At 39.5% G+C, this 27,765-nt stretch overlaps 1 protein-coding gene across 4 annotated transcripts in view; it reads left to right on the forward strand.

The window, feature by feature from the left end:
* The window catches only part of CDK6 (cyclin dependent kinase 6), a 233,256-nt gene that overhangs the window by 83,618 nt on the left and 121,873 nt on the right, over positions 1-27,765 (forward strand). For all 4 annotated transcript variants that reach the window (XM_067746412.1, XM_067746414.1, XM_067746413.1 and 1 more), the window contains exon 4: positions 26,874-27,041. In XM_067746412.1, coding sequence (XP_067602513.1) covers positions 26,874-27,041 — 168 coding nt within the window. The remainder of the gene's footprint in view (positions 1-26,873; positions 27,042-27,765) is intronic.

Consider the following 27,765-nt stretch of genomic DNA (forward strand, 5'->3'; position numbering starts at 1 on the left):
GTTAGAAGTGTCAACAAAACCAGAAGAATCATTTTTAACCTACTTAGGAGGGCATTTTTAACAGCTTGAAGGTATCACTTATACACAAATCAATGAAATTGTAAAATTTTCAAAATTAAAAAATAACTTGGAATTGATACAGTCTAGCCTTTGGACGTTACATTTAAGGAAGCGAGTTCCAAACAACTTGAGTAATTTGCCAGAAGTCATGCAGTTTGGACTAGTCCTAGAACTGTATCCCGGTCCCTGGTATTCTACTCAGTGAGCTTTCCAGAAGCCATATAAATGTGGTTTTGTCCTTATTTCTAATTATTTACCATAATAAAGACCTATACTTAAAACATTTTGTTGTTGGTTTGGATGAGTTACTATACTTACTTGCACATTCCTCTAAAAACAATGTTAGTTTGAACTTTGCCCTTGTTTTTACTTACCTAGCCCCAGAATCCCGAATGCTTTCTTCGCTAGAACTTTCATTCCTAACATTTTATTCTCTTTAAATACAGCCTCATTCCACGTGTATTTTTTTTTCTCCATGAAGAGCTGTACTGATTTGTCTACTTATTTCATTTCAGTAATGTTCATGCACTATCAAGAGTTCTTGTTCCTTATTCTGTTTCCCTGGTAGCTTCCAGCACAGTTACTTGCATATTTGTCAAATAAGGATATACGTCAAATAAGCTATTCAATTCAATAAATGTTTATTGCATACCTTCTATACGCAAAGCTCTGTGCCATTCCAGGACTAGAGATGGCTAAAAATAAAGTAAAGCAGAATGCCTTCAAAAACTTACAGGGCACACAGGTCACAGGCTGCAAAGCAGTCACACCTTCCCGGTGAGATATATAAAGGAGGTAAAGGAGGTGCAGTAGCGGCTCAAAGTATCAAAAATACACACATGATTAAAGGAATGAGAACTTAACATCCCCACCCTGAAGAATTTGAGATTTGGCTTTGGTCCTTGGCTTATACTTTATTTTGTTAGTTGATCTTATGATACAAAACTCACCTTGCAGACTTCATATTTACATTCATTAATTCCACAGGTGTGGATGGGGACATGGGGGAGGGGAATACAAGTAATTATATATTTGCCTTTTTTTTTTTTTTCCCCCCCCCCGGTACGCGGGCCTCTCACTGCTGTGGCCTCTCCTGTTGTGGAGCACAGCCTCCGGACGCGCAGGCCCAGCGGCCATGGCTCACGGGCCCAGCCGCTCCGCGGCATGTGGGATCCTCCCGGACCGGGGCACGAACCCGTGTCCCCTGCATCGGCAGGCGGACTCTCACCCACTGTGCCACCAGGGAAGCCCCTATATTTGCCTTTTGTTAAGCCTCAGTAAGCAGCGCTTCAACTGGATTTGGGGAAACACTAAAATACTGAAAGGTCTTAAGGCTCAAGAGATACTGTCTGCTCATTTCATTTTATTTAATTGACGGGGAGAAAGAGAGTCCATGGCTATAAGACTTCTGGTTACTAACCATGTGACCTGAGCAAGACACTTAACTTCTCTGAGCCTTAGTTTCCTTATGTGTAAAACAAGGATTAAAATGTGCAAATCAAATGAGTCAAAAATGTATAAAGTATTTTATAAACAGTCCACCATCCTAAGGATATAAAGGATGATGATTGTTCACCTGTGTACTTTCTAGTTACCCTCATGTACTTTTCAAATGTAGAGACCCAAGCTAGTCACAGCACTACACCAGGGTCTGACTGGTGATGACAGTAGTTGATTAGATTATCTAAAGTGATGCCAGGTGGATTATGCACGGAGGCCTTAATGATCCACAAAGGTCACTTGATCTATTTGGTGTCTCTAAACCCTTTCTTCCTTCTGCTTTGGGCTTTGCTGACTATAAAACTCCATTTGTGGGGTTTCCCTGGTGGCGCAGTGGTTGAGAGTCCGCCTGCCGCTGCAGGGGACACGGGTTCGTGCCCCGGTCTGGGAAGATCCCACGTGCCGCGGAGCGGCTGGGCTCGTGAGCCATGGCCGCTGGGCCTGCGCGTCCGGAGCCTGTGCTCCTCAACGGGAGAGGCCACGGCAGTGAGAGACCCGCGTACCATAAAAAAAAAAAAAAAAAAAACTCCTTTTGTATTCCCTTCCATCTCTTTCTTGCCGATGATACAACAGTTACCTCCTTACTGTAAAAAAAATCTTCAGATTCTCTGGAAAATCAAATCCTATAAACTTTTATCTCTGAAATTTCTAAGTATAGAACATACAATATGTCATCATAAGTTTAAGGAGTTGATTTTAAGAATTTTCCATTGTGTACTGACACACCTGAGAAGTGAAAGCCCTGGAAATAATATAGTATATTTAACATCTGCACATTTTCCCTCAATTTTTAGTCATGTTTTCCTGATGGCAGCTGACCAAATTGAAATGGTAATTTTTAAAATAGTCTAATATTTGATGTACTTCAAATGCATCAACCTTTATTGGCATGCTTTAAATGGGAACAAGAAGACCTGTCTAGCGAAGAAATATAGTTTTTTATCTTATTTATTCTGTAAGTCTTTGTGCAGCAGATTGTTGAAGCCACTATGCTAAATAATATGAATATATCATATAAACACAACTTATAGATAGTTTAAAATCTAGAAAGAGAAAATAAAATATACACAGCCACCACATAAGGCAGTCTATAACAATGCCATATGAGTGTTACAAAATGACAAATGCTGTAGGGATTCAGAGGGAAAAATAAGGACTGGCTTCTTGAAGAAAGTGGCAGTTGTGCAGTACCTTGAAGATATATCCTCTGAGACAACAAGTTACACGAACCAGAAGAAGCCAGGAGATTACAAGAAGTTGGTTGAGCGGGAGAGAAATGGACTTGATCACATAGGCACTGGGAAATAATAGCAGGCTTTTGGGTGGTGGCTGACATTTTCATTGTAGGGTTTTAAGCTGATTAGTCTGCTGGAGATGTGCTCATTTAGGAGAGAGTACAATAGGTCAGTCGAAGGGACTGCTGCTCCAGTAGTTTGGAAATGAGATCATCGGGGCTGTACTACAAGGGTAGCAATGGTGGTTAAATGGAAAGAAAGGAGAAATTGTGAAGAAAGACTTGACAGGACTTGGTTACTCGTCCAGAGTAGTACAGGAGAAGCAGAAATAAGTAAGTAGAGAGCAATTGTCAGTTTGGAGAAGAAGGTGGTTATTTACTTTAGTCTTGTTGAATTTGGCGTGGAATGGGAAATTATATCTGAGGGCATTACAAGAACTTGTGGCTGCAACAGCTGAGCCCCAGGTAACCTTTGAGGTTTCATGGAATTTAGGAGAGGTGCCAAAATACTGGAAATGGGAAATGGTCTGTTTCTCTAAAGATAGGAAAAACATGGATTCTACAAAACACAATCCAGCAAGATTGATACTGGTCTTCGGTTATTAAAAGGATGAGTTGTGAGCATACAGAAAAATAACTGGTTAATGAGTATGAAAAGCTGTCCAAACATCACTATAATCAGAAATGAAAAGCCAAACAATACTGAAATACTTCTCCATCAAGCTGGGGCAAGCAAAACAAACCAAAAAAAGTTTGGTAATGTCAGGTATTATCAAGGCAATTGAGAAATGGATAGTCTCAGATACATCTAGGGGGAATATCAGTTGGTATAGCATTTTGGAAGCAGGTTGACTGTATTTATTAAAACTGAAAATGTATGTATTCAGTGACCAAGCATTTTCACTTCTCAGAGAAACCCTAGTACTAGTTAGTGCAAAGGAGGTATAAATAAAAAAACTTTCCATAAACAGTGGAAAAAATAGAAATAACCTAAGTGTTCATCAGTAGGGAGATGACCAGACAGACCCCGATATTATGAAATAGTATGTGACAATTGAAAAGAATGACATAGATCTAAAAGAAATTGCCTTTAAAGCATAGTGTTGAATGAGGAAAAGGAAGAAGGAGCCAACTTTAGAACTGTAAGTGTACCCTGACTCCATATGTCTAAAGTACATGTATATCTCATATAATCCACAGGACCAAGTCTTGAAAAATATACAAACTGTTAATAATGGCTGCCTCTTTAGAAGAGATTATGGTTAGAATATGTGGTAAGTTTGTCAGATTTAGCAAATAAAAATATAAGATGTTCAGTTAAATTTCAATTTTAGATAAACAGCAAAAAATTTTTAGTATAAGTATGTTCCATACAGTATGTTCAGCCTTACAGCTTACACTGAAAAATTATTGTTTATCTGAAACTCAAATTTAACTGAACTTCCTACATTTTATCTGGCAGCCCTAGTAGATGGTAAAGTAAAACTTTAACTCTGTGTTTAAGTTTTATACTTTTTCCTAAAATAAACGTAATATATTCTTTGTGTGATAAAAAGTAAGGTTTAAATGTGTATAAAGAAAAATGTAATAATCACTGGGCGTTGGCTTAGTTTCATTAAGAAATTGTCCTCGATCTGTTGTCATTTCCATGTCAGTTAGCATTGCTAAACTGGTAGATAAAAGAATATTATAGATATACAAGATTTTTATTGAAAAGGGCTCTAATTTAGAATCTCCAGCATTTGTCAGAGTGCCCACCATATTCTTTTGCTGTGCAGTTAGTGAATGTTTATTGGATGGCTGAATGGATAAATAAATTGTAGTATGAAGCATATTTTCGACATATTTGTGAAAAAACAACAGACTTATCAACATCATGGGTTCTTGGAAACTGTGGAGCCACACTTTAAATTTCTCATGGAAAATTATTTTGAAACCAGAATATGCTGCTCCAGCATTATCTAATTCAATCTTTATAACAGTCCTGTGAGAATAAATATTGTTTTATTAAAGAGGAAACGGGTTCAAAGAGGTTAGATACTGTATTTCATCAGTTCTAAGATGCCCTTTGGGAATGCGTTTTCAGTCACTGTCAGTGGACTCCTGTCACAACTGAGTTCTTACTGACTGCACATGTGCTTGAGAACTTGCAGAATTAGGCAACGGCTAGGGTAAAAATCCTAGAGATAACAGCAGAGTTCGACTTCTCAACCATCAGTATTCTTGAATGTAGAGAGGATAAAATTGTGTGGGAAACCCAGACATGGAGAACTCTAAGTGGAAATGTGATGTGAGGGAGCAGAACTATGAGTATAAAGAAATTCTTGGAATACCTAAATCAGATTATTCCACTTAAATTTTAATTTTGATGTATGTTCAAGAATGATACATGATGAAAATCCAAATCTGAAGAAGGCTACAGAGCCCTTTTAATTTGTATAACTAAAACTTCTATACGGTAAAAGGAGTTGTGTCATTGTTTATTTGGCAGTCGTTTTTCTTTCTTAGTAGTACATTGAAATAATAGTAAATCTTTAAAAAGATGATGTTTTATTTAGTTTTGATGAAATACACAAACATACCCAAGGTCACCCAGTGGGAAAGGTCCAGAGTCAGAACCTCACAAGCATGTACCCTGAGTCACTGCCGTGAACAATATGGTGAAAGGAAGAGGACTGGACAATTTTAATGTTACTCATAATTAACTTTCGACATTTTTCTTTTTTTTACATGTTGGGGGTAGGAGTTTATTAATTAATTAATTTTTGCTGTGTTGGGTCTTCATTTCTGTGCGAGGGCTTTCTCTAGTTGTGGCAAGTGGGGGCCACTCTTCATCGCGGTGCATGGGCCTCTCACTATCGCAGCCTCTCTTGTTGCGGAGCACAGGCTCCAGACGCGCAGGCTTAGTAGTTGTGGCTCACGGGCCTAGTTGCTCCGCGGCATGTGGGATCCTCCCAGACCAGGGCTCGAACCTGTGTCCCCTGCATTAGCAGGCAGATTCTCAACCACTGCGCCACCAGGGAAGCCCCAACTTTCAACATTTTGTGTTTCAAGAAATTGAGAATTGTCAGGGAATTGGCAGTGATAAAAATATTGTGGCCTTAATATTGTTTGGAGAAACTTGTATTCTTCCAAATGCTGGATACAATGCTTTTCAAAGCACTTACACGTGTGCATATTGCCTGATTATTATAATAGGATATGAAAAACATGTGTCATCCCCCCACATACCAATGAAGAAACTGATACAGATGGAAATTAGGCAAAGCGATTATACTACTCAGAAGTAAGAAGAAGTAGATCCTAAAGGAAAACAGAGATCTCTCTCTGGGTCCATGAGGCCTCTAATGATGAGTCTGCCAGAGAGGCCCTGAAAAGCATGCCTGAACTGGGAAAAATTCCCAGATTTGGATGAATATTGGAAAGACAGGGATTTTTTTTTCTAATTGAGGTATAAGAGACATAATAAAGTTAGTGCACTAATCTCAAGTATGCATACAACTTGATGGGGTTTTTTTTTTTTTTTTTTGCTAATATAACCACCATCCAGATCGTGAAAGAGAATATTTCCAAAGCCTTCTTCCTGACCCTCCCCAGCCTATAACTCCTTCCCTAGAGATGATCACTACACTGGCTTATTTCATATAAAAGCGTGTACTGTTTTGTGTGTAGCTTCTATTACTCAACACCCTATCTGTGAGACAAATTTTTGTTCTTCTGTATACCAGTGGTCCTGCCAAATAGTTTCCCAAGTGGTTTAAACTACTTTGTTTTTCCATCAGTACTGTGGGAGGGTCAGTTGCTCCATATCTTTGCCAACACTTGCTGTTGTCAACTTAAATCATTCTAGTAGTATCTTGTCATGCTTTTAATTTTCAATGCTATGATGACTATTAAGGGTAAGCACCTTTTCATAAGCTCTGGATATTTGAGTTTGCTCTTTTGTGAAGTGCGTGTTCATATTTTTCACCATTTTTAAACATTGGGTCGTGTGTCTTTTTCTAATTGATTTGTAGGAGTTCTTTATATATTGTGGGTAATGCTAAAATCTTCTCCCAGTGGGTAAGAATTTGAATGGGATATTTCCTCTCTCTCTTTACTCAGAGCATCAGGCATGATTTAATCATCACTTGGACCTCTCTTATATCTGAGCACTTTAAAAATGCATAGAGGGTTTCCCTGGTGGCACAGTGGTTAGGAATCCACCTGCCGGTGCAGGGGACATGGGTTCAAGCCCTGGTCTGAGAAGATCCCACATGCCGTGGAGCAGCTGGGCCCGTGTGCCCCAACTACTGAGCCTGCCCTCTAGAGCCCACGAGCCACAACTGCTGAGCCTACGTGCTAGAACTACTGAAGCCCATGTGCCTAGAGCCCGTGCTCCGCAACAAGAGAAGCCACCGTGATGAGAAGCCTACGCACCGCAACAAAGAGTAGCCCCCGCTCGCCGCCGCAACTAGAGAAAGCCTGCACGCGGCAACAAAGTCCCAATGCAGCCAAAAATAAATAAATAAAAAATAAATAAATTTATTTAAAAAAATGCATAGAGACAGAACGTTTTCCTAATGCCTTTTTAGCCTGTATTGACAACTCATGATATGAAATTCAATTATCCTATATTGGTACATTTTAAGTTTCCAGTAAAGTGTTTTTGCCTATGAACTAAATATACGTGACAGGTAGTGAAACGTCATAGCTAGGCTTTTAAATGTTAAAAACATTCAATTTCCAGCCTGTATCTCATCTACCAAGAAAATGCTGAAAAGACAATGCCAGAAGAGAAGAGTTTTATGAACTTGAAGGATGAAGAACAATCCTTTTAGCTTATCCATTGTACTCCTTTATAAATACATTGTGTGTGTGTGTGTGTGTGTGTGTGTGTGTTGGGGGGCTGCAAATACCGTATTCCTCTTAGAGGTACTATAAAAGTGTAAAATAAAAGCAAACTATGTTGACATACAAGCTATTAAGGAACCACCAGTAAGCACTGGCAGACCTGGTACCTCTGGGCTAACAAGTGTCGTGTCTGACAGAGTCTGAGATGACCCTAAAGTCTTGCTAAAATCTGGGTTACGGCCTTACAGGTCAGATAAAACATTTCAGAAACCATTTTGAAAGACCATGTGTACTGATTCCAACAAACAAGAGGAAAAAAGCAGGGACTGGAAATAGTCAAGGCAAGATAAAGTCTTGTGATGTGTGCTACTCGGGGTTTTTTACGTTGGTTGTTTTGCCTGCAAACTTTAAGTTTTTGACTCTCAGCCTAAAGAAAGTTTGGGGTTATTCTGATAGTGCATTATTCATTTAGCTTTCATTCTAAAATATTTCAACAGTTAAACTAAATGAGTCTAGAAAACAATCCAATAACTGTATCATTAGCTCTCCCCTCGAATGGATTATTTTACTGTCTTTCTGAACCACCTCTTGCTCTTACTTAATTAGTAAAAGTATACAATTTATTGAGCACTGATTCGTCTGTAGGATGTGTCAGGAAGTGGAGGTTAAAAAAAAACCTGAATAAGTTTTGCTCACAACTTTTAAGCAGCAGTAGTCTGTTGAAGACATAAAGCAACACTATTATCTTTTAGAAAATGAGCTATCTCATTTCTTAGAAAATTCTGAAGCTTTCTGGTATCTGTTTCTGTGGAGTATTTTATAAATGATCCTTATAGGCTTATTCTTATTTCACAAATTTATCAGAGACATTACGTTTTATATTTTCAAAAGATTGCTGGCTAGTAACTTAAAAATTGTCATTCGTAAAAGGGACATTTAAATAAATAAATATATATATAATTTTGGCAACTTTAGGAGAGCACAAAAAAGTAAAAATCACCTATAAGTTGACCATTTTAAGCACTTTACATAAAAAAAGCAGAAGTCTCTTCCCTTTGTTCCTCCTTTTTACCCCCAGCTCCAGAGGTAACAACCTTTAACCGTAGCTGCATCCCCTTCCACCCATTTTTATATGTGTTCACATAGGGTTGGCAGATTTACAGGACAAAATAAAGGCATGCAGTTAAATTTGAATTTCAATAAACAACAAATAATTTTTTCATATAAATAGGTCCCTTATAATGCAAGGGACACATTTAAACTAAAAAATTATCTGTTGTTTATCTAACATTCAAACTTAACTCAGTGTCCTGTATTTTATCTGGCCACCCTAATGCAGACATGTTCACACATACATAAATATGTACACTTTTCTTTTATCAAAATAGAATCAAGCTGTCTGTATTACTCTAACTAAGGCATGTTCTTTTCGATATCAATTTATCTAGCTAGCCTGTTAGAGTTACGCAGGTTCTTTCTAACGGTTGCTTGATATTACGTTGTAGACTCATTATAATTTATTTAACTATTCCCTCATTGGTAGACATTTTAGGTGCTTGGGTTTTTTTTGTTTGTTTTTTGTTTTTTACTCTTTCAGACAAAATAGCATTGATGCTCTTTGTTTTGACTTATTCTGAACCGTGCTGTTGGTTCTGTAGGGTGAATTCCTAGAAGTGGAATTGCTAGGTCATAGCACATTTTTAAAACACTGTTTGTTCATTTCCTTTGTACTCATTCACTGAACAGCTGAAGAGGCCAAGTACACCTGGGGCACCCAGTCAGGTGGAGCCAATACTGTGTGGGCGGCACCTTCTTGACCTTGCAGAATCGGCCTCCGTCCTCCTCCACTGACAGCTCCATGAGACCAAGCACTGTGGTCCTCCAGCCCACACCACGCCTGGCTCAAGAGCTGGCCTGGGACACACACTTAGAATAATGAATATGAGTTTACTCAAGGGGTTGCTGTGAGAATTACATGAAATAATGTATGCAGAGTGCCTGGGTAAAAAAAATAATGTCTGTAAAATACTTGGGATGCTCCTTTATCTTTCTCACCCCACCCCCATTTCCAGTTCCTTCCTTAGTGTAGAGGGGCTCTAATCTAGTGAGGGAGACATCCCGCTTACAGTAAAGTAGGGTAAGTTCTGTAACAGAACTAGACTGAGTGCTGTGGGTTTATAGAAGGGGGGCCGCTTGGCCTAGCCTGTGAGTGTGAGGGGGTTTGCTCAGAACTCGGCCAAACTCTACTTAAAATAAGTTCTGAAAGACAAATTGGAAAGAGCCAGATGTACAAGATACGTGTGTTGGGGAGCAGGGCAGTGGAGGGAATTCCTAGGCATAGGGGACAGCATTGCAAAGGGACAAAGATATAATGTAATAGAGCAGATCATCTTCAGAGCATAGAAACAGTGAAATGAAAACCAGAGGTAGTTCGGGATCAGACATGAAAGTGTTTTAGGCAGTAGCTAGATTCTACCTTTGTCTTACAGTGAATGGTAGGTGACTTCCGTATGATTCAGATTTACATTTCAGAAATATCATTTAGTCAACACTGTGAAGAAAAGATTTAAAATGCTTAAAGCGAAAAACAGGTGCTGTGTTAGGCTACATTGCAGTCATACAGGCAAGAGATACAGGCAACTTGACAGGGACCATAGAGATTGGATTTGAAAGGTAATTTAGGAACTACGATTAGTAGCACTAGGTAACTAATTAGCTCTATGGTTGGGAGAAGAGAAGGAATCTAAAATGTCTGTCAGATTTGTGGATCGATCATCTGGGTGGATGGTGGTGCCATTATATAAGATAAGAAATATAGTCTGGGGCTTCCCTAGTGGCGCAGTGGTTAAGAATCTGCCTGCCAATGCAGGGGACACGGGTTCGAGCCCTGGTCCGGGAAGATCCCACATGCCATGGAGCAACTAAGCCCATGCGCCACAACTACTGAGCCTGAGCTCTAGAGTCCGTGAGCCACAACTACTGAAGCCTGCGTGCCTAGAGCCCATGCTCCACAACAAGAGAAGCCACCACAATGAGAAGCCCATGCGCCACAGCAAAGAGTAGCCCCCACTCACCGCAGCTAGAGAAAGCCCGTGTGCAGCAACGAAGACCCAATGCAGCCAAAAATAAATAAAATAAAAACATTTATTTTTTAAAAAGTAAAAAAAATAATTAATTAAAAAGGTGTTCCCTTTAAAAAAAAAAAAGAAATACAGGCTGAAGAACAGAGTTTGATAGCAGTGAAGAAACTGTATTGTTATTTGGGACATACTGAGATCAGTTGCTGTGGAATATTCTAGAGAACATGAGCAGGAAGCATTGAAGTTTGCATGTCTGAAACTCAAGGGAGCAGTCCCAGCTGCCATTATGACTTGGGATGCTCAGAATATGACTAAATGTTGGAGCCATGAATGAGTGAGGTGAGGAGGTGAAGGAAGAATTTAGAATTTAAGATTCTTTTGAGACACATAATTGGAAACACAAACAAATGCTGAATGTTTGTGGTAACCATTGTGGACAACAAACAGGAGCTTGCCAGAGACACAGAGAAGGCAGTGCTGAGAGCCTAGATGAAATTGGAGACTAGGGCAGGTAACCATTCCAGCCTTCGTGTGGTGGTTTTCCCTCAGCAGTCTTTGGTTTTTTTTTTTTAACATCTTTATTGGAGTATAATTGCTTTACAGTGGTGTGTTAGTTTCTGCTTTATAACAAACTGAATCAGTTATACATATCCATATGTTCCCATATCTCTTCCCTCTTGCGTCTCCCTCCCTCCCACCCTCCCTATCCCACCCCTCTAGGGGTCACAAACCACCGAGCTGATCTCCCTGTGCTATGCGGCTGCTTCCCGCTAACTATTTTATGTTTGGTAGTGTATATATGTCCATGACACTCTCTCACTTTGTCACAGCTTACCCTTCCCCATCCCCATGTCCTCAAGTCCATTCTCTAGTAGGTCTGTGTCTTTATTCCCGTCTTACCCCTAGGTTCTTCATGACCATTTTTTTTTTCTAGATTTCATATATATGTGTTAGCATATGGTATTTGTTTTTCTCCTTCTGACTTACTTCACTCTGTATGACAGACTCTAGGTCCATCCACCTCACTACAAATAACTCAATTTCGTTTCTTTTTATGGCTGAGTAATATTCCTTTGTATATATGTGCCACATCTTCTTTATCCATTCATCTGATGATGACACTTAGGTTGCTTCCATGTCCTGGCTATTGTAAATAGAGCTGCAGTGAACATCTTGGTACATGACTCTTTTTGAATTATGGTTTTCTCAGGGTATATGCCCAGTAGTGGGATTGCTGGATCGTAAGCTAGTTCTATATTTAGTTTTTTAAGGAACCTCCATACTGTTCTCCATAGCGGCTGTATCAATTTACATTCCCACCAACAGTGCAAGAGGGTTCCCTTTTTTTTTTTTTTGTGGTACGCGGGCCTTTCACCGCTGTGGCCTCTCCCATTGCGGAGCACAGGCTCCGGACGTGCAGGCTCAGCGGCCATGGCTCACGGGCCCAGCCGCTCCGCGGCATGTGGGATCCTCCCGGACCGGGGCACGAACCCGTGTCGCCTGCATTGGCAGGCGGACTCTCAACCACTGCGCCACCAGGGAAGCCCTAGAGGGTTCCCTTTTCTCCACACCCTCTCCAGCATTTATTGTTTATAGATTTTTTGATGATGGCCATTCTGACCGGTGTGAGATGATATCTCATTGTAGTTTTGATTTGCATTTCTCTAATGATTAATGATGTGGAGCATCCTTTCATGTGTTTGTTGGCAATCTGTATATCTTCTTTGCAGAAATGTCTATTTAGGTCTTCTGCTCATTTTTGCATTGGGTTGTTTGTTTTTTTGTTATTGAGCTGCATGAGCTGCTTGTAAATCTTGGAGATTAATCCTTTGTCAGTTGCTTCATTTGCAAATATTTTCTCCCATTCTGAGTGTTGTCTTTTGGTCTTGTTTATGGTTTCCTTTGCTGTGCAAAAGCTTTTAAGTTTCATTAGGTCCCATTTATTTATTCTTGTTTTTATTTCCATTTCTCTAGGAGTTGGGTCAAAAAGGATCTTGCTGTGATGTATGTCATACAGTGTTCTGCCTATGTTTTCCTCTAAGAGTTGGATAGTGTCTGGCCTTACATTAGGTCTTTAATCCATTTTGAGTTTATTTTTGTGTATGGTGTTAGGAAGTGTTCAGCAGTCTTAATCGTAGGAGTTGGATGGGCAGGTGTTTACCAAGGTGAGGCCTTGGAGGATCAGTTTAAGGAGAAGTGGAAGATGATTTTTATGGTGCCTGGAAAGAGGGTGATCCAAAAAGCTGACTGGGGGTTTTAGGTGGGCCGGGAAAAGATTTAGGGGAGGGGCATCCTTAAACCAGAACAGTACTTGGTATATAAAATCGACCTGATTTTAGTACATTTGTACATTTAGTAGATTTAAATCTACTTAGTATTTGAGTGCTGTTGAGACTAAGAGTTTCCTGGCCTTGGTGCTGTCCATCTTTCCCTAGACAGTTCCTATTGAATGGCCTATTTTAATGTTAACTTGCTGAATTCTTTGTAAGATAGTCCTTAGGTTCTTAACCAAGTTCTCATGTTTTTTTTTTTTTGTTGTTGTTGTTTGTTTTTTGCCTTGGTGAATGCTCTTCAGTTCTATTTAGCCTAAAGATCCCCCCTTTTCTCTTGGCCTCCATGCTTTTCCTGACTAGATATGACCACCCAGAGTCTCTTCTTCCTGTAGATTGAAGAAGTTATTAGCCAGGAGCATATGGTCCTCCTTCCCCTGGAGATGCATTTGCTGCCTCTCTCCTAACAGGCTTCAGCTTAAAAATTCAGTCCTTGAAACAACACGAAATAAAAAATGTTGAAGCACTGCCTCTTCTGAGCCCCCATAAACAGCTGTGCATGCAGCTCAACCCAAAACAGAGAATATGCACAGATGTGTTTATGGGAAGGAGGCACGAATATGCTCAGTGTGTTGTTTTCGGCTTCTCACCACTGCAGGGATTGCTTTTCTTTTTCAAGGAAGAGGTACATTGTGGTAAGCAATGTTTTACGACCTATAATAAAAACTCTTGTAAAGACCATTTTTTCGACCAAATGAAGCTGTGTTCTTTTCAGGGAACACTTTCCTTTGCTCCTCTCCCCCTCTCTGTATTGGAATGCACACGGTTCAGCATTAATGTGTAACATAAGGAAATAATATCACAAATTCTAGTTCTTATTTAAGCTGGGAAAGCAACCGAAGTTAATTATGTAAAAAAATTCATTAGTAATGTTTTTCCCTACTCAGTAGTAGCTTCTGAATATATATATATTGATTAAGTAAAAGTTTATCTTGCATTTTTACAGTAAATTGTTATTATCCCGTGAAAACACCCATAGGATAGTTTGAGGGAACCTCAACAGTTGGAGGCTCCATAGAAAAATCAGTCCCAGGATAGGTAAAAAGCAACTTAAAACCACCTTAGAAAGTTGGGTCATATACAAAGAGAGACATACAGTGTACTCAGTGAATAATAACAGATGATTTCTAAGGACCCTCCTAGAAACCCTAAAATGCTAGCAAGCTTTAGACTTTCAGAATTAAGAACAGGCAACATAACACTTGATTTAAATAAAATAATAAATATTTTAAAGGTTGTATACTGTGCACACAGTGGTGTTTTTTGACCTTAGTAATGACTGTTTGGGAAGATGGGAGACTGTTCATGTCCTAACTGGAGAAAACTAGATAGATCTGAACTTAGGGTGTTGCTAGATGCCATTGCTAATGGAAGGTCCTCTTCTTGTTTCATGGCACCGGTTCTGAACCCGGTAGCAAGCTGGGAAATTCACACATTGTTTTTAGTCCTCACAGCCTCCCTCAGGAAAGTATTATGTGCATTTACAGATGAGGAGACCAAGGCTGGATGCGAGGGGAGGGGAAGTGGAGGTTAAATAGCAGGCCCAAGTTCACCTAGTGTCTAACCTGGAGATGTAGCAGAGCTCTCAGAAGATGGCTCACTAAAGTTGACCTGTGGAAACGAACACTAACATATTGCATTTGTCTCTTGGATTGCCTTTCCTCTCTTTCCCTTTCTAATGTTTCTAATGTTCTAGTTCAGACTCTTACTATCCTATGTCCAGAGTAGAATAATAGCCTTCTTACAGCACCTCCCATCCACTCTGTGTACTAAAATATCAATAATAATATGCAATTTTTTTTACACATTTTCACCAGCTTTCTATTGACTACAAGACATGACACTATAAACTCCCTGCACCAGGCCAGCAACAAAGCTCTTAGCAGTGTGGTCCCATTTAGCAGTGCACCCCCTCTGGGGGCTGTTACTGGTCTCCAAATACCTAAGCACTTGCCCTCCTCTCGGCCTCTGCCAGTGTGGTCTTCTAGGCAGATGCTTCCCCACATCAAACTGAATAGTAGCCCACCACCAGGATGGGCTGGGATGCTGCTTCCTCCTCAGTGCTTACTCATTGCCTGTAGCCCCTGTGCCATTTTTGGTCCTTGCCATATGCTGGCTGAAGTGTATAGGTGCATATTTATATCTTCTCTCCCTGTGAAAACAGGAGCTCCCTGGGTCTCTGTCTTAGGTGTGTGTGAGTAACATCACCTAGCACAATGCCTTACACATAATAGGGGGTTCATGTTTCTTTTTAATAAATGGTAGCAATTCATTATGTGTATGTACTTTATACTATATAAAGTACTTAAATATTTAATATCCTACTTAAATACTATATATATTTATATATACATATATAGTATAATATTATATAATATCTTATTAAGTCTCTCCTTTTTGAGATTATTTCCATTTTTATAAATGTGAAAACCCAGGCCCACAACAGTTGCAAGTGACCAGCCTTAGATTATATAACTAGTAAACAAAAATTCAGATCCAGTGCTCTCAGCTCTAAATCCAGTGCTCTTTCTTTTAAATCATACTGCCCTCAAAAATGGAAATTTACATCTCACGTGCAGGTGGCTCCCTTAAGTTATATGCATTTCCAAGAGGAATTTCTTTGGTACTTCTTTTGCACCTCCACTTGGCATTCAGTAAATGCTTAGCGAATAAGGGATAAACCACAATGCAGGATCGTAGCCTTTTCACTAATGACTCAGGAATCAGTTTAATTAGTGAGGATATTCTGTATAACTCCTGTGCAGAGCCAAGAGCAAAAGTCATTGTATGTCAGCTTAATGCCTATCTGTAGACTATTGAGTGATTCATCAAATCAAGTAAAATTAACAGATTTCTCTGTGTAAGGTACCCCGTTGGATGCTGTGGAGAGTGTAAAGGTGTACCACATTCCCATTCCTCAGAGAATTTACAGTCCAGCTCAACAGCACTTAAAATTTTGTATCATATACTTGACAAATCAAGTATATTATAAAAAAATAATCAAATATCTCAGTTCCACAGAGGCAGGGCAGGATTTATCCTGATTTTTGTAAATGAAAAACTGAGGTCCAGAAAAGTTAGGACTTGGTTAGTCAATTCGCTGGTGGCGGAGATGAAATAGAATTTAGTCAATAGCATGGGATTAAGACACCATACTTTGAGAAACACTGATGTGACCATATGAGATTATAGTATTATTAGGAAACTTAGCCAGTTGTCCAGTTCTGCATCCAGGTGATGACTCAGGCAAAGCGATTTGATCCATAGAATGCTTCTCTTAGGGATGAGAGAGGGTATGTGACTTGCTTGTAGTCATACCCCTAGCTATAGAAAAATGTGTTCATTATAGGCCTAGGAGTATTATATTTATGAAACAATGAACTGCAAGTCTTAACACACATATGAAGATGTTTTAATAACTAATAGGTAGGAATACTGATTTATATGCTATGCCTCTTTGGTCCTTATGCCCTAATCCAAACCTGTTTTTTTTCTGATTTCCCTGGAATTTTGTTACCTGCTAAAGGATTCCTTCTTGGGAGGAATCAGTAAGTTCTTTTTAAGCTAACAGTTTTTATAGATTTCTTGGTCATTTCCAATTTAGTTTGGGCCTCACTTCTCTCTGAAAAGTCATTGAACATTTATTGGTACCTGTTAATACAGTGGGCTGGGAGTCTAGTGTATGTGGAAGAAGAGTGATTAAAACAGACTGTAGGGCTTCCCTGGTGGCGCAGTGGTTGAGAGTCCGCCTGCCGATGCAGGGGACACGGGTTCGTGCCCCGGTGCGGGAAGATCCCACATGCCGCTGAGCGGCTGGGCCTGTGAGCCGTGGCCGCTGAGCCTGTGCGTCCGGAGCCTGTGCTCCACAACGGGAGAGACCGCAACAGTGAGAGGCCCGCGTACTGCAAAAAAACCCAAAAAAAACAGACCCTAATTCTCATCAGAAGATGGGGCCGTAAGGCAGTTAGTGAGTGAAGATGGAGGAAGTCCACAGGAATTCCAGGAGGCAAGGCCAGAGAGTTAGGTGGGCTTTGTCTGAGGGTGTTCAAGCGTGAGAATGATCTGACAGGTTCAGGTTTGCAAATCACCTTTGCAAGTTTAAGATCAGCTTTGCCAGAGAGTAAATGATGGATTTGAGGAAGGAGATTGGTGGGGAAACAGAATAGTACATGTAAGGAAGGATGAGAGTGAGATCTACTCTAGTAGGGGCCTCAGAGGTGTAGGAATTATATTTTTTAAAATGACAAAACTTTACTGAGGGACCTAGAAGAAGACTTGAATAAAAAATGAACCATACCATGTTGTGTAAAGAAAGACTCACTATTGTAGAAGTATCAGTTTCCCCCCAATTAATCTATAGTTTCTTAAAAAATCAGTGAAAATACTAAAAGAATTTGAGGGACGATATGGGAAGTCAATAAAATAATCTTAAAATCAGTCCAGAACAGTAACATGTAAGAATATCCAGGAACATTTTATAGAGAATGGGAAGAGGAAACCAGCCCTACCTGATATGAAAATATATTCTAAATATTTTATTATTAAAAGAGAAAGTACTCTAAACTGAACCAAGTGAGTCAAAATCCAGAAGCAAGCTCAAGTAATATGGAACATGATAAAAATGGCATTTAGTGGATAATTTAATAGATGCTTAAAACCTTTGCCTAAGATAGTATATTAAAAAAAACAGAATAGCACACAACCATTAAAAATTGAGCAATAGGGACTTCCCTGGTGGTCCAGTGGTTAAGACTTCGCCTTCCAATGCAGGGGGTGTGAGTTCGATCCCTGGTCTGGGAGCTAAGATCCCACATGCCTCTTGGCCCAAAACCAAAACATAAAACAGAAGCAGTATTGTAGCAAATTCAGTAAAGACTTCAGAAATGGCCCACATCAAAAAAATCAAGCAATAGACCTGTATTTATTGACATGCAAATGCGTTCAATATACATTATGATGTGAAAAGACAATTACAAAATTGTATACACTAGCATTTCATTTATAAAACAGAAAATAACTATACGTATGAGTATACATGTATAGAAAAACTATGAAAGGATACACGAATATGTTAACTGTGGTTACCTCTGGATGGAGGAATCGTGGATGGTATTTCTTTCCTTTTTTTCCTTGTGTTTTGATTTTTTTTAATTTAACAGTGAAGATGCATTACATTTCTAATCAGAAACTTAGAAGATCTTTCCATTTTGGAGAACAGTGAAGAGGAGGGAGGGATCCAGTGTGAAAGGCCATGGCAGGATTCAGTTGGGAGTGGAACATCCTATTGGTTGTTGCAAGCCAGGTGGGTTACTGGTGATCTTCCAAGAGCTGCGGCATCTCCATTCACTGCAGCGATGCAGTGTGGATGGGGAATGAAAAATGTGCACCGCTGAGTCAAGACCACTGGCTAAGGAAAGAAGGGGGTTGCGTGGGTTGTTTATTAGTCAAGGGACAATAGAAAGGGAAGTCCCAGATATACAGAAAAGGGGAATGGTTAGTCAAGCGAGGGGAAGGACTTAAGGAAGCTGGAATGAAGGCGATCTAGAGCATAAGAAGAAGGTGAATACTGCATAGAAGGAATGAAAGCTTTTCCACCAGGAGGTGAGGGAGAGGGGTAGATGCCAGTGCTTATAAACGTATAGGTGAAGCACAGGGAGCTGATAGCCTTCCCTTGATCGTCGGTATTTCTCTCGGAAGTGGAGTGCACACTAGTGTGCTAAGAGAAGGAAGAGAGATGATAAGGTAGGGGGACAGCAGTGAAAATTTAGCCTACAGGGACAGCGAGGGCTAACTAGGGACCTGTACGATTACCTGGTGGCACTAACGTAGTCAGGGTTGGGGGACTGACTTTATATTGATAGTAGACATGTATGTGATCATTTTTCCCCCTTAACAGCTCTCTGCAACACAGGTATAACAGCTGAAAAAGAGAGCAATTGGGCTAATTGAGGACAAAGCTTTGTATAGAGGATAAGATAGAGTGACCGTGGAACCAGAGACTTGAGGGAATTGGCAGATTTAACAAATGACGCATGAAGAAGTTGCTCTCCAAGTTTAATTAATTACGCTGTCTAATAAGTTTATGTAAATTTAAGTGGTATTTTGATATCCAAATAAATGTAATTAAAGTAACTTTTAAATTTTTTAATTAAAAAAAGATGAGAGTTAAGTAATACCACATTCCTGGTTTTAGCTGTGGGAGTAGGTGGCACAGAATTGAATGGAGTTGAAGAAATCAGAGTTCTCTGAAGCTAAGGTGTTCTTGGGATGCTGAAGCCAGGCAGGAATATGGTGAGTGTGGGCTAGAGAGGATGAGCCACAGTCCCTGAGGAATATGAAGGATTGACAGCAAATGATAGCAATGAGAAAGGGGATTTTGTCAGCATTAATTGAAGGAGGTATAAGTCTCAAAGACAAAAGGATAACCACTTGGATGGGATAGTTGGCAACAAAAGAATGTTGGTACAGACCCCATGGGGGACGTTTTAGTGGGGGGGGGGCTATAAATGAAAGGTTGTGACCTTACTTAACAGGTTTTACTTAATATAATTTTAGTTAAGTTACATTCATTAGAATAATTCTCAACTGCAAATTATACAACACGATGAAAAAATGGCTTGAAGTTAGAGCATTATTGTTGCCCTAACTACAAGGCTAGAGGTGGGCAGCCCCAAAGTTGATTCAGCTCTTCAGTGATGTCATCGAAGACCCAGACTCTTTCCCTCATTACACTCGGGCATTTCCGTGTGTGCAGGTGATGTCTCCCTTTATGTTTCAAGGTGATTGCTACAGTAGCAAGTTCATGCCCTGAAGCAGTAGCATTTGGTGTAAGATGCACAGGTGGAGAGTGAGGGCTGGGAGGTGAGGAGGAAGTACAGCAGAGAGTTTTCTACAGTGGTCTTCTTATTAGGAGAAAAATGCTTTCCAGACCTTGCCCATATGTCTCATTAGCCAGGACTGGGTCCCATGTCCATCTCTAGATCAATTCCTAGCAAACGGGAATGTGGTTGCCTTGGACCAGTCCTTCATGGCTGGCAACCAACAATGTCTGCTACAGTATGCAAATTACAATATGCTCCACTCTGTGGAAAACCAACTTCTCTAATACATTACCTCGTTTGGAGAGGAGGGAAGTACGGAGTGAGAAGAAAATTCTCAAAAGAGGGAATTGAGGAGAATGGGGAAAGACATGAAGGTATTTTGTCCAGATACAGCCATTAAAAAACATACTGTTAAAAAAAATTTTATTATAAAGAGTATGTGTTAAAATGGGGAAATATCCACAGTATATTGTTAAATGATTTTAAAAGGATCACAAAACAATGAGTCTAGAACAAAAACCATTTGGGGCATTAGCCAACAACCTAGTCACTTATACTCTGTATTTTCTTGTTTATGCAATGTTGATTTTTACATCTTGCTCTGAAGAAGTTATAATTAACATCGTTATTTGTAGTTTCAGTTCCCAATGACTTTCCACTGTGGGTTAATAATAGCCGTCATGATGAGGTAATGATTCCTTCTTTCAGACTGTCCATTTAGCCATTGCATTTTCCCTCAAACACCAACAATATTTCCAGGCTTGGTGAAAATCAGTGGTGATTTTCTTACTTCTAGTTAGTTGAGACTGATCCTGTACTTACTCAGCGTTATCGTCACTTCCAGGAATGAACAATACATGGCTCCTTTTCATTCTCTCTTCAGAATACGTATTTTGTTAATAAAATTTATATAGGAAACCACTTTTATTATGCTTTCATCCAGTTGCATAGAAGCAGTAAAAGTAGAAAGCCAGCACTTGCAATGAGGGAGGGGCCTTGCCTTTGTTTCTGCTGAAGAGCCCCAAGGCGTGTGTCGCCTTCCTCAGCTAGATCTCCCCTTCCCTCCCTTTGGAACAAAGCTGCCGTGTGGCTTGTGGCTCATCTCCAGGTCCTCCCATTTATTACTTACTTTCAATTTACCAATTACTACTTTCCAGGTAATCTGAAGCTTTAAGGAGCCTGCTTTAGCCCTCCTCTTGCTTTGTCGGAATTTGTTTTGCCCTTTGTGATTCGGGATACAGCATTCTCTGGGTACTCCTATGGACCAGAATGAGAAGTAGGGGGATCCTGTTTATAATGCAGTCTTTGCGACCCATTGTTAACATTGTGAATTGATCAGTGAACGTGTGAAGACGCCACTGTCAAGTTTTGAAGTAGAGTACGGTGTGGACATTACAATAAGCTTGATGTGGTAACTTCAGGCAGATTCTCCTTGAGCGCAGAAGTGGAAGGAGCGAGTGAAATCTCCAGTGCATGAATGAACCCACCTGATTGACTACCCAGGACTAGGCTTTGTTATTCACGACTTCATTGCTTATATAGTAATATTGTAGCACATTTTACAGGAGAACTGTGATTTTTAAAATATCCTGGGACTAGATTCAGCAATTCTACTTCTGGGCATATACATCCGAAAGAAGTGAAAGCGGGGTCACAAAGAGATATTTGTATTTATACACCTGTGTGCATAGCGGATTCTTCACGATAGCCACAACAGCCCAAGTGTCTGTCCGTCAGCAGATGACTGGACAAGCAAAATGTAGTATATCCACACAATGGAATATTAGTCAGCTTTAAAAAGGAAGGAAATTGTGACACATGCTACATCATGGATGAACTTTGAGGGCATTATGCTAAATTAAATAAGCCAGTCACAAAAAAGCGAATACATTATGATTCCACTCATATGAGGTATCTAGAGTGGCCAAATTCACAGAAACAGAAAATAGAAGGGTGGTCTGGGAGGAAGGGAGAAGTGAAGAGCTGTTTAGTGGGTCTAAGAGTTTCAGTTTTGCGGGCTTCCCTGGTGGCACAGTGGTTGAGAGTCCGCCTGCCAATGCAGGGGACACGGGTTCGTGCCCCGGTCCGGGAAGATCCCACATGCCGCGGAGCGGCTGGGCCCGTGAGCCATGGCTGCTGAGCCTGCATGTCCGGAGCCTGTGCTCCGCAACGGGAGAGACCACAACAGTGAGAGGCCCGCGTACCGCAAAGAAAAAAAAAATTATAGGAAGAGTTTCCGTTTTGCAAGATAGAAAAAGTTCTGAAGATTGGTTGTACAACAGTGTGAATATACTTACTACTGAACTGTACGCTTAAAAATGGTTAAGATGGGAAATTTTATGTGTATCTTACCACAGTTAAAATTTTCAAATATATGTTAGTAATCAGCAAAAAAGGAAAAACAAAGAGATCCCGGGACTGGCCCTCATTATTGTCAGTAGTCCTCTGCTTTATGACTTTATCATCACATGCTCTGTTACTTTTATTCCTGTAATTATAATCCCTACCTTAAGTCAACATGTTACCAGTTTAGTGTAAAAAAAACCTTTGTGGTGTTGATCTGTGAGATTCCTTTAACATCCTTCATAAGAAGCAAACTGGGTGGGAGATCTTCATAAGAAACAACAAATCGTTATGAAGACTCTTCTGTCAAAAATTGGATAACAAATTTGAAAAGACTGTGATTTACACATTGTAAGGAGAAAAAAATGATTATCCTTGTGCAAGTTGTATATGTCTTTAATGTTTAAGTAGATAAACTACTGATGTATACCTTTGTTGCTAAAGCCTTGAGGATGTGAGTGCATCACTTAGATTTAGGTAGATGCATCCAAAAATACAGAATTGTCTATTGAGAGCTGTCAGTTTTGTGATTTACTGTATGGAATAAGTTGGTGTTTTCAATATCTGTTTATCTTATTTATTTATTTTTGGCTGCATTGGGTCTTCACTCCTGTGCACAGGCTTTCTCCACCTGCTGCAAGCGGGGACTACTCCTCGCTCTGGTGTGCGGGCTTCTCACCGCGGCGGCCTCTCCGGCTGCGGAACACGGGCTCTACGCTCACGGGCCTCAGCAGCTGTAGCACGCAGGCTCAGCAGTTGTGGCTCACGGGCTCTAGAGCACAGGCTCAGTAGTCGTGGCACACGGGCCTAGCTGCTTTGCAGCATGTGGGATCTTTCCAGACCAGGGCTCAAACCCGTGTGCCTGCATTGGCAGGTGGATTCTTAAGCACTGCGCCACCAGGGATGCCCTTCAGTATCTTTTGAAACTAATCATACCTTTTGTGTAGTTGGAAAAAATGACCCAGTGATAAAACTTTTTCCCATTAGAAAAGCTTGAGGTAGATTTTCAGTTTGCTTGTTTGTTTTGTTTTCAAAGAAGTAAGAGGATTACTGCTCTAGAACACCTAAGAGAAACTAATTGTTGTTACAAGGCTTTGAAGACTTCTGGTGTTCAGACTGAAGTCCAGAGTCTTTTTAGGGGAGTTGCCAAGGATAAAACCCCATCTAAAGTCACTGGGAGCCAGACTTCATTCCATGATGGTGTCCTGTTAAAATATGCTCCCATGTCACATGTTTCAGAAAGATACAGATTGAGGGCCTCCAGTGACTGTTTATCATTAGTGTGAGTAGACATTTTATACCAGAATGGTGCATTGTAACATTAAAAGGTTTTAAACCTATATTTAACTTAATTGGCAGTATCCATAGTTACATTACGTTGCATCACTAGGATTACTGGGAAATATTTGAGTCTTGTATAAGACGGATTAATTTAGTTTAAAATCTTGAGGAGCTAATTTAAAAGTATGTCTCATGATACTATAAATTGAGATAGAACAGATGATAAGCTTAAGTAGAGAATCCTTTGAAATGTCTTTGATCAAAGCACTGCTTGTGATTCTGAAGGAAAGGTGTTTTTTATTTTCTTGCCTTGTTTAGTGTTACAGTTGATTCATTCATATAATTCTCAGGAAATGGGACCAGAGTTCTCATTCTATTTGTTACCAGAGTTCCTAACATAGGTGCATATATTTCCCTTTTCAGATTAGGTGTTCCCTTTTCAGATTAGGTGTTGTGATGAAAGATTAGATGTTCCGATGAAAGATTGGGGTGGGTCCCCAAATCACACTTACTACAAGCCCATAATGCTCATCAACCTACCTCGCAATGGAATTACTGAAGGAAATGAGATTTTGGGCAATTTTTTAAAAAATCGTTAACTCAAGTCTTACTAGTTCAAAACTCTAATTATAGCTGGATATTATAGGTTTAAAAGAAAACCCAGTTTGCTAACCAAAAAACTTTTTAAGTAGCCTAATAAAATCCAAAGAGTGGTAATTCCTATGTAGAACCAACTTTTTATACATCCATAGGTGTCATTTACATGGAATCAATGTTAGTGCCAGTATATGTGTTCTCACTGCCTAAACTGTGCTTTTATATGATGTTAAGAAGTCATTTTCATCTACACTAGCCTTTAAACAGAGGAGAACTAGACTCTTAGTATATGTACCAAAATAACACAACTAAAACCAAATAATAATGATTATGGCATACGAAGGAAAACTATGCAGCCATTAAAAATCATATTGTATAAAAAAGTTATATTTTAGAAGAATTTTGTTGAAGTGACAAAATATTCATAATGAATTGTTAAATGTTTTTTAAACAACTGTAAAATGTGTACAGAATAACAATTTTTATAAATATGTTATATTTATATATTAATATTATATTGTATGTGATATATATTGTTTATAATATTTATATAGAGATATAATATATTTATACCTCCAAATATAGCAGTATCTGTTTAAAAGATGTGAAAGATAAAAGTTAACAGTAAAGTTTTCTCTCTTCTCTGAGTGGTGGGATTTTGCATGATGTTTGTTCTTCCTCTGGATTTTTAATAAAATTTTAAAAAAGCTTCTATATGCATTAAGCATGTACCAATTTTATAATTAAGGAAAATGTAGTGTGTGCTGTATAAATACACAAATAAAAGCAATACATATGTATTTAAACTCAGTAGTTCAGGCTTTTCATAAATTAAGATGGGCCTTATTAGTATAATTAATTGGTTCAAATTTTTACATATTTATTCTACTAATTGGCTGCTTAAACTGTTTGAACAATGAAACATGAACCAAGCACATTTATTCTTTGTACTGTTTTAAATGGTTGGTGCTTAGTTTATAAGAAGCTAAAGATGACAAGCCAGCATGACATTAGTTTAGGTTAGTCATGCTGTTTAAAATCCACTGCTTACAAGTCATGTGCATGTGTTTCCAATAAAGACTTATTTGCTGCAACAGTAGATTACTTTCGTTAACATTTTGTGCTTCATTTTCACACTCTTGTTTATTCATTCCAAGTTGTTTTACCCTCAGTGGTTCTTAAGTCTTGAAGGACTGTCTGTCCCTCAACAGTGCAGTCTTCTCCAGAGTTTTCATCTTTGGAAACTTAGAAGGTAACCCCAGCCAGTTCATCAGATCCATTTAGGTGGCGCTCAAAAAGAATTCTAGTACACCTGTATCATTGCACACTTGCTTAGTGCTCTGTTCACTGACCTTGTGGCACTGGCCACATTTTCTTCTAGTTGTTTGTTACTCTGTCTCCCCCAGGAAACGGGACACTTCAACGATTATCATTTATTGAATGCCAACCGTGTGCCAGAAACTACTTCTTTACATGCGTTACTTCATTTAAATCTCGTATTATGAGAAGTAAGCACTGTTTTCTCCTTTTTATAGGTGGAAAACTAAGGCTTTGGTTTTGAATAAGCCAGGATATAAAGATAGAACTCCCTGAAGGAAATACCAATACTGTAAACCAATAACTAAATACAGTCTAGCTGATGAACAAGTGTGTCCTCACAGCCCCTGCCAGCTCTGAAGCCCCTGATGCTACCTAATCATTTCTCTAACCTTTATATGAACAAAATCATTCCATCCTCCCTTTACACACCATTCTCACAATATTTGGGGAGGGGGGTAGGTCAGTCTTATTAACCCCAGATTTCAGAGGGCCATATCATGGTCACTATCTTAAATTCCTACTTTCAGACAGTTTCCGAGTTTTAAATTTTGTATCTGATTTTATCAGCTCTAAAATTAGAAGAAGATGTGACGTTGGTTTATTTTCTGAATGCCCCCCTCCTCCATGCTAGCTGATACCGTCAGCAGTAAGTGCTGCCATTTATTGAATGCTGACTACTGTCAGTGCTTTACAAACAGTGATCCTATGAAGTAGGTTTTCCTATTTTTACAGACCTGAATACTGAGGCTTGGCGAGGTTAAATGGTTTACCCGGTTTTCCATGCTCATTCAATCATTGATCTAATGAAGAAGTGCACTGGGGATTTGAATCCAGTTTTCCTGGACTCTGGTTTGAGTCAAGACTCTGTCTTTTGCTAGTAGTGTTACTTTGGGCTAATTATATACACTTACTATGTATCAGTTTCTTGACCTGTAAAATGGGTCAGTGATATTGTTTACCTCAGTGTTGTGGTGTGGATTAAGTGAGTTACTAAAGAGAAGGTCTTTAGAGCAATGCTTGACACATAGTGACGGCTAAGTGATAGGTGCTATAATAATAATAAGAACTACCATTAATGTTATCATTGTTTACTGGATTTTAATTGTTGGAATCATGTATTAAATCCTATAAAAGTATATGAAGTAAAAAGTGTCCCTCTCTCACCAACTACTTCCTCTCACCAACATTAACCATGGACACCAGTTTGGTGTACATCCTTCCAGAATATTTCCTATGCCATCTGAAACTATTTTTAAATCATCCTTTCATTAATGAAATACAGGTCAAGAGTGAAATTTTTTGTAGTGATCTTGAAAATGGGAGAGTGGAACAGTAGGGGGAAACAAATTCATTCATTCAGCAAATATTTATGCAATGCTTTCTGTATGCCAAGCACTTTTCTAAGTGCTGAGGATTTAGCATGTTGAATTTCTGTTTTGACCATTGATTGATTTTCTTTTTTGGTTTTATTTAGGATATGATGTTTCAGCTTCTCCGAGGTCTGGACTTTCTTCATTCTCACCGAGTGGTACATCGTGATCTAAAACCACAGAACATTCTGGTGACCAGCAGTGGACAAATAAAACTGGCTGACTTCGGCCTTGCCCGCATCTACAGTTTTCAGATGGCTCTTACCTCAGTGGTGAGTGAGAAAGTGCTGTTCTTTCATTAAACTTAGTTTTCTGCTTTTGAATGACAAACTGCCCCCATTCCAGGCCCCTAATGTTATTACTGCCCATGGTCAGTTGGTGGACAGAATGTCTTTGCACTTTTTATATAGCAGGCAGTAGGAGGAAAGTGTTATGCTTACAACTACAGACATATCCAGGCTGGGCTTGTTGTGGACAGAACCCATTGCAGAAATAGACGGTTGCTTCTTAGCCACTAGAAAGGAATCAGTTACAAGTTTCCAAATGGTTTTGCCATATGGCTTTTTGCCATAACCACTGTGTTCAGAGCTGCACATATAGTGTCTAGGGAAACATAGCTCAAGGTCAGTGAGGAGAGAGCACCAGGAATGTTGACCTGTCTGCAGCATCCTAGTTTGAGAAACAGCCAGGTACCTGCACAGGTGTGTGAAAACACTCCTGTGAAGCTGTGGTGTGTTCTTAATTTAATTAAGAAATTAAAATTTCTTTAATTTAAGAAATTAAATTTACAGTGAACTTGGATGATCTGTGAACAAGTAGCACCACCCTGCCGGGTGAAGGCTTCATCCAAGCCAAACTACGAAGAGTAAACCCAAAGGCTCTATTTTGGCAAAGAATGACAGTTATTCTGTTTTTTTTCTCATTCAGACACAAAACCATACTAGCTACTCGCTCTGGTTAGCTTCTATTTCTCCTTATAGTTCATTGTTTCTGAGA

The sequence above is a fragment of the Pseudorca crassidens genome, chromosome 8 (assembly GCF_039906515.1).
Source record: "Pseudorca crassidens isolate mPseCra1 chromosome 8, mPseCra1.hap1, whole genome shotgun sequence".
Lineage (NCBI taxonomy): Eukaryota > Metazoa > Chordata > Mammalia > Artiodactyla > Delphinidae > Pseudorca > Pseudorca crassidens.